The 7,022-nt window shown below is 62.9% G+C and overlaps 1 protein-coding gene across 1 annotated transcript; it reads right to left on the reverse strand.

The window, feature by feature from the left end:
• Positions 1-808: 808 nt before the first annotated feature.
• Positions 809-6,606, reverse strand: LOC135878786 (glycine N-acyltransferase-like protein 3). Its single transcript, XM_065404533.1, has 5 exons — positions 6,472-6,606; positions 3,640-3,747; positions 3,191-3,317; positions 2,700-2,820; positions 809-1,298 (listed from the first exon to the last, which is right to left on the reverse strand). The coding sequence occupies exons 1-5, from the start codon at positions 6,547-6,549 to the stop codon at positions 809-811; spliced, it is 924 nt and encodes a 307-aa protein (XP_065260605.1). The 5' UTR covers positions 6,550-6,606.
• Positions 6,607-7,022: the final 416 nt, after the last annotated feature.

The raw sequence follows: 7,022 nt of genomic DNA on the forward strand, positions 1-7,022 counted from the left end.
GCACTGGGGCTGGCAGGGGGCAGGTCAGTCCCAAGTCGCCTGCCCAGGGCCGAGGACATCCATTCTGGGGGGCAGGGAGACGAGCGGATGCTCCTCCCTGTGTTCGAGCCCAGCAGGGCTCTATGATGGGGTCCTATGGCCGCTCCCCTCCCGCGTGTAGTGCACCATCATCAACACAAGCCCTGGCCTGGCTTTCCAGCTGGCTGCTGACCCTGGAGCAACCGTGCAAGGCCAGCACCTGCCCCCTAACACCACAGGGGAGGTAAGGGGTGGGCCACAGCTGGGACCTGTGGTCGGAGCCCAAAGGAGCTTGCACCAAAGCTCTGGCAAGACCAGGCGCAGCTCCTGAAAACGGGACCCCCCCACCACAGCCCCAGCCGAGCAACAAACTGCCTGAGGAAGGGAGTGGGAGAGCACCCCCTGCTGAGCCCGCAGCACAGGGCACGGGGGCAGCACTGTGAGCGGAGAGCGGCCCCTGCTGAGCCCTCACCCTGCTCTCTTTGGGGCCAGCACTGTCTGCCGGGGAGAGCGCCCCCTACTGAGCCTCTGCCCTGCTCCAGGGGATAATGGAGCATGAGCTAGTCTCCTCTACCAGGACCTGGCTTCCCAAGGGCTGACAGCTGAGCTCCCTGGTGGCTGGTCAATGTGTCCCCTTCTCGGGGGTTGAAGGTCCCTGGGCATGGCTGGGCTGTGTCCCTGTCTCCTCCCCTCCCCGAGGGCTACGTGCTGGCAGACCGTGGCTGTCCCCAAGAGCTGTGCGCAGGGCCCTAGGCCATGTCCCCTTCTCCTCCTCTCCCCTCCCCCCGTGCTATGTGCTATGTGTGTGTGGCCGTTCCCCAGAGCTGGGCGCAGGATCCTGGGCCGAGGCCAGGGCACTGGCTGACTGGGACTGGGTGAACCCAGGCCTCACCATCAGCTGGTAGAACACCCCAGGCAGGATGCGGAAGCCGAGGCGTTGCAGGGTGTGCAGCGAAGACTCGTTGTGGGGCAGCACCCTGGTGTATACAGGGAAGCCGCGGGCATGCAACTGTGCCGCCAGCGTCCCCACCACGGGCCTCGTGTGGTGCTGGCCGCGATGCTCTGGGAGGGTGTAACCGTGCGTCAGGGCAGCCAGCGGGTCGGTGAGGGACCAGGAGATGGGGGTCCCCTCATGGGCCAGCAGGCAGGCGTTGGGGAAGTGGCGGATCAGGAGGCACAGGTAGCGCAGGCTCCGGCTGTTCCCCCCAAAGTTCCAGGTGTCTCTGAGCAGCATGGCGTGGGCGGGGGACACGGGGGCCAGCCTGAGCCCCTTGTCAGGCCTGCAAGACAGGGCAGGGGGGAGAGAGACACAGGACGGGGTGGGGTGAGCACAGAGGGGGTTGACCTGGCAAGGGGAGGATGTCAGCGCGTGGGGGGCAGGGGGACTAGAACCAGCACGAGAAGGGGTAAGTCTAGGGGAGGGGAGCGGGGAGTAACCAAACATGGGAGGTGTGAACATAGGGGGATATTGACCCAGCTTCGGGCTTGGGGTGCAGTGAGCCCGGGGCTGGGAGGGTCGAACTGGTATAAGGGAATGAGCCCGGGGAGCAGAAATTGAGCTGGTATGACATGGCATAGGAGAGGAGCAGTGTCCGGCGGCGCCATCCTCTTCCCAGTTGTGGGGCTGAGATGGGCTGGACAGAAAAATGGAGGGGATGGGGGGTTGCCGTATCTCAAACTGGGGGGCATGGAATGTATCCTGTGGGGGAGGGGTGTGCCACCCAGCTCGGAAGGCAGCGCCATCGCCAGCAGCAGCCGAGACCGACGGGTGGCATGGTATGGCATTGGCATCCTTACTGCTGCGTAACGTTGGGCCTTTGCACTGGGAGGGGAGGCTATGGAAAATTCTGGGGTGCCTATAGCCCCCATATCGCTCCTCCCAGTGTCCCCCATGGAGGGGAGGGAGGCTGGAGAGGGAGTGACCTGGCACAGGGAGAATGGGGGGAGGCTGAGAGAGGATAGACCTGGCGTGGGGGAGAAGGGGGAGCCCTGGGGAGACGGGATCAAGTCAGGCCCTGGCACGTGCGGGGAGGGGATCGACACACTCCCGCGGCCTCAGCACAGGGGCTGTCTGACAAGGCCCAGTCCAGCCCCAGCAGAGTCATCGGTGCCAATGGGCCTTGGCTAAGCTCAGCTCCCTGAGATGAAAGCACCAGGGCTCAGTGGGCAGCGAACACCCTTCCCGGAGACCTACCCGCTGACAGGAAAGGAGGGACCAGGGGACTCTGTGCTTGGAGCCCCCTCCCCTCAGAGGGGACGGCTCTGGGGTCAAGGACCCCTGGCTGTCCATCCCAGGATTTTGAAGGGTTACAGACTGCCCCTCCCCCTGCTCTCCCCATCCTGGGACCAAAGAGGTTCCTTGGCCAGGCTGGGCTGCCCCTGCCCCCTGGCGAAGCTCTAGGGCTGACTCAGCCCTGCCCCGGAGCAGGATGGGAAATCCTTGGCAGCATGTGCCCAAGGCCTGGGGCTATGTGTGGGGCTGTGGTGATGCCCTCACTCTGCCAGCACCGTTAGCCTGGGGAACTCATTGCCACCAGATCTAGGGCGCAATGGAGGCCTCTGGCCTGGCACCCCGGGGTCCTTCCCTTCCCCCAACCCCGCTCCCCGCTCCAGCTAGCACAGGCTGGTTGTGTACATTGCCCCATTCTCTCACACACACCCCATATTTGGGGGGCACCTACCGGTACTGGGGCATGGCAGGTGGGTCTGGGTGCAGCAGCGGCCGGTAAGGATACGTCTCCATCTCAAGCCCTCTGGCCCTGGCGATGTCCCTGATGGTCTCGTATACCCCGTCCTGCAGCCCTGCAGGGACAGCCGTGCGCTGTCAGCAGGGGCCCCTGAAAGGTGCCCATGGACGTGGGGGGCCCAGCCCGGTGCGGGAGAGCAGCAGGGAGGGGCCAAGGGCCACTGTGAGCCAGCATGCCCAACTGGGGGTTCCCAAGCTTGGCTCATTCAGGATTCCGGGTCTGGATGGAGAAGGGGCTCAGGTGAGCTCCTCGGGGCTATTGGCCCGTGGGGGGGAGGGGCCCAGGCAGGCTCCTCGGGGCTATTGGCCTGTGGGGGGGGGTAAGGGGCCCAGGCAGGCTCCTCAGGACTATTGGCCTGTGGGAGGGGGAGCGGTCCTGCCCCCCATGTGGCAGGTGCTGGACAGAGCGGGGCTGGAGGGAGTCACCCTGTATCTGGAAGGCCTGGCCCCAGTCCACGGTGCAGCTGTTCTCCAGCAGGGCCCGGCAGGCGCCCTCGTCCCGGTAGAAGGTCGTGTACAAGTTGGTGAAATAATCGCTTGGGTCTCGCGCCACCTGCAGGGGGGACACTGTCTGTGGGTGAGCGCAGCCTCTGCCCTCCCCCCATGACCCTCAGGGACGGCATCGGGGAAGCAGGGCACAGCGAGCCCCAAGTAAGAGTTTGAGGAGGGGGAAGGGATCCTGTGAACGGAGCAGGGAGGGGAACAGGGCAGAGATGGCATCAGGCGGGGGAGGGGAGCGGGGCAGAGATGGCATCAGGCGGGGGGAGGGGAGTGGGGGAGTGATGGCGTCAGTCGGGGGAGGGGAGCAGGGCAGCGATGGGGTCAGGCGGGGGAGGGGAGCGCAGCCGATGGGAGGGGCCCAGCAAAGGCCGCACTTCTCTGCGTGGCCGGGTCAGGACCATTTTGAACTCTGGCCATGAATCCACCAGCACCTCCTGGCCAGCCGGGTTCCCGCGGTTCACATGCATCAGAGCGCCGTAGACCTGCCAAGACACAGGGGTCAGAGTCCGGGGATGTCCCGGATCCCCAGAATCGATGCTGGGCCCCAGCTTTTACTCTGCCCCTTGGAGGAGCCCTCAAAGTGCCACCCCCCAGGGAGCCCCACTCTTCCTGCAGGGCAGGCCACCGCCTCTGAGGTTGAGCCTCTGGGCTCCAGCCCTCCTGCTCCACCCCGCGAGCTCTGCCCGGTGCCTCCCACTGAGCCAGACCCCGGGAGAGACCTGGCCGCTCTTCGGGGCTCCCACACCCCAGCCTGTGTTTGCAGTGACACCCGGCAACATTGTCAAGCCAGGCTGGTTTATGAATCACGGAGCGGTCTTAGGTCAGCAGAGAGAACTGGGGGTAAAGCAGTGTCCATTGCGGTCAGCCAGGGCCCAGCCAAGCTGGAGTGAAAGTCCCTATCCAGGCTGTCTCTGTCTCCGTCTGACCTCCTTGGCCAGCTCCAGGTGAGAGCCTCCATCTTTGTCCAGCACCCCCCACCTCCCAGTCCTGTGCTCTCGAGCTGGGGTCTCTGCTCAGCCTCCCGGCTGAGAGGCGGGGAAATCCAGGAGTCAGCAGCGCTTGCCTTGTCTCTCTGGCCCCCTTGGGGATCTGGGTTGAGTTCAACAAGTTCCTTAAGGACCCTTTATTCCACCCTCACAGGGAGGTGACACCCACCCCATGTCTCTTAGCCTGCCCTGAGCGTAAACTTAATCCTCACCCTCACCCCCGCAACTGGGTAGCCATGCAACACATAGGGGGAAACTGAGGCACACATAGTGTTGTAAAAATATTACAGAAAAATCCTACTTTATTTCATCTCTTCACTGGGCAGGGTCACTGTAACCAGTGACCGTCCTGGTGAAGTTTGAACCCACAAATGCTATCCATAGAAGCCACAGCATCTTCCCCATCCCTGTCCTACCAGGCACGGTCAGCATGCTCACAGCTGGCTCGAATCAAACTCACCCTTTCCAATACCCAGCTCAGAGCAGTCTCACATCCACCGTTAGGGCAGGTCTGTTCACTGATACTAGCAGGGGGCAGGGGGGAGTTTTCATGCAGCCTCAGCACCCTTTTGCTCCCCCCCCGAAACCTTTGGGTTTGAAACTGGGATGGGATCCAGCCACTGCATTTCCCCACCCCCATCTGCCAGGGAGGGAGGAGGGTCGTGACCCCCTCTTCCTCCATGTGTCGGCCATCTTGGCTGCACCCTGGGGTGTCCTGACCCCTCGGCTGGGGTAGGAAGTGACCCCTTGAGCATTTCGGGGATCAGTGTAGGTGTGTCCCCCTGCGAGGCTGGTCTTAGCCCAGCCATGTCTCTGGGGTGCTGGTTTCCCAGGTTCTGGTGATGCAGGGGGCTCCCCTACGCTGGTTGTCCCAACCCCAGGGCTGTGTGTATGCCAGGAATCCATTTCCCCTCCTGGGGTTAACCTGTTGCCCTCACCCCAGGCCAGGACCCCTCTGCTGGCGATTCCGGGTCTTAACCCTGGCCATGCCCTGCCCGTGTCTGCCCATACTCAGCTGGGGGCTCAGCTCCCACCAGGTTCCGCTCTGACTCTGTTTCCCCAGGGAGAGCAGGCTGTGAGCTGGCTCCCTTGGCCACAGCCTCAGGGAACTTCTGCCGGAGCCCGTGTGACTCACATGTTCCGTGTGGAGATTGGGGGGGGGGGCGGTTCCCCTGCCCCACTCAAATACAGGGGGTCAACTTCCAGACAGACAGGTGTCCTGAGCTCAACAGTCTTTCCTTAGTGTTACAGGCAAGGGGGGAAAACCCTGCTCCCTGACGGCCGAGCTATTCGCCTTTTCACTGACACCTCCAGTCTGAACCTCTGGCTCCTGGGGTTCAAACCCTTGCCTGGGGCAGGATCAGGGACTGGATTTTTTCTTAATGTAAGGGGACTGTTGCCCCCTTACTAACATTCAGTGCGGGTGTTTTGATTCACTAGCTCCCAGCACTAAAAGGGGAAGGGTCGATGGGAAATCAGGAGCCTGAGACTGACAGTCCCCAGGAACAATGGGGAGAGGCCAATGCTCCAGATCAGCCTGATTGACAGGGCGGGCAGGCTTATCAGGGAGTCAGGAGGCCAGGGGAGTCCCGTCCTCCGTATGTGAGCTGGAATGGCCTGAGTCAGACAGAGTGGGGCAGAGCTAAGGAGAGAGCAGGGGCCCAAGCTAAGCTGCTGGAAGCAGAGCTGCAGCCGTCAGAGTAATGAACCACTCCTGTGTTTTGCAAAGGCTGCCGGGGTCTCTGCCAACACACACCGCAGGGGCCCGGTCCAAGCCTCCCGCAGGCATCTCACTCGGCTGCATTCGCTGCAGGGAGCCACGGAGAGAGATGGGAGGGCTGGTGTCAAAGGCCCAGTGGTGGAGGTCACAGGCCTGCCCCTGTGGAGCTGTGTGCAGCCTCGGGCCCCGGCCCACTACAGGGGTCACTCCCAGGGGACTGGTGACAGGCTGGGGTACAGCACATCCCCTGTGGATCTATAAGAGCCTGCCCGGCCCCTGAACTGCTGCCCCCCGACCTGGAGAAAGGGTCTGCCCCCCAAACTGCTACCCCCTGACCAGGTGGAGGGGCCAGCCCTCCATGTAAGCCCAACCCAGGGGATTGCACCCCAGCCCAATATGTGCCCCATCACCCAGGGGGCTCTGAGGGACTTTCCCCTGCTCTCTGCCCAGCCCGAGGGTGGGAGCGTTTGGCCCTGCGGGGGCGGGCGAGTCCTGGTCACCGGCAGCGTGTCAGGCAGGCCCCTCCGTAGCATCCCCTCCAGCAGCCGCAGCTTGGAGGAACAGCTCAGGATCAGCATCGCTGACCGGGATGGGCCTTCACAGCTTCCAGCGGGACCATGTGAGGGACGCCTGCGGGGACAGGAGACCCATCAGTTCCCTGTGACTGTCTCCCAAGCCCAGAGACAAGCTGCCAGCTCCCAGCCCTGCCAAAATAGCAAACACTATGTGTAGAGCCCACAAGAGCTCACCAGTCTATGCACAGCCCCCTGTGTGTTCACCAGAGACCTTACATTAACTAACCAGTCTATATGCAGTGCCCTTGCTCACCAGAGACCCTACAAGATCTCACCAGTCTGTGCGCAGCCCCTGTGCTCCCCAGACACCCTACAGTATCTCACCAGTCTGTGCACGGCCCCCGTGCTCACCAGAGACACTACCATAACTCATCAGTCTGTCGGCAGCCCCTGTGCTCCCCAGAGACCCTACAATAACTCACCAATCTGTGCATGGTTCCCACGCTCATCAGAGACCGTACAATAACTCACCCGTC

This window comes from Emys orbicularis, chromosome 4 (assembly GCF_028017835.1).
Source record: "Emys orbicularis isolate rEmyOrb1 chromosome 4, rEmyOrb1.hap1, whole genome shotgun sequence".
NCBI classification, from domain to species: domain Eukaryota; kingdom Metazoa; phylum Chordata; order Testudines; family Emydidae; genus Emys; species Emys orbicularis.

What these genes read in the sequence shown, in the direction of transcription:
- LOC135878786 (XM_065404533.1), bottom strand. Translation starts at nt 6,549, where the DNA reads ATGCTGATCCTGAGCTGTTCCTCCAAGCTGCGGCTGCTGGAGGGGATG. An exon ending in TGACCCGGCCACGCAGAGAA is followed by an intron (nt 3,318 to 3,639) that starts GTGCGGCCTTTG and finishes TCCCCCCTGCAG; the next exon opens with GTGGCGCGAGACCCAAGCGA. An exon ending in CCTGCCATGCCCCAGTACCG is followed by an intron (nt 1,299 to 2,699) that starts GTAGGTGCCCCC and finishes CCTGTCTTGCAG; the next exon opens with GCCTGACAAGGGGCTCAGGC.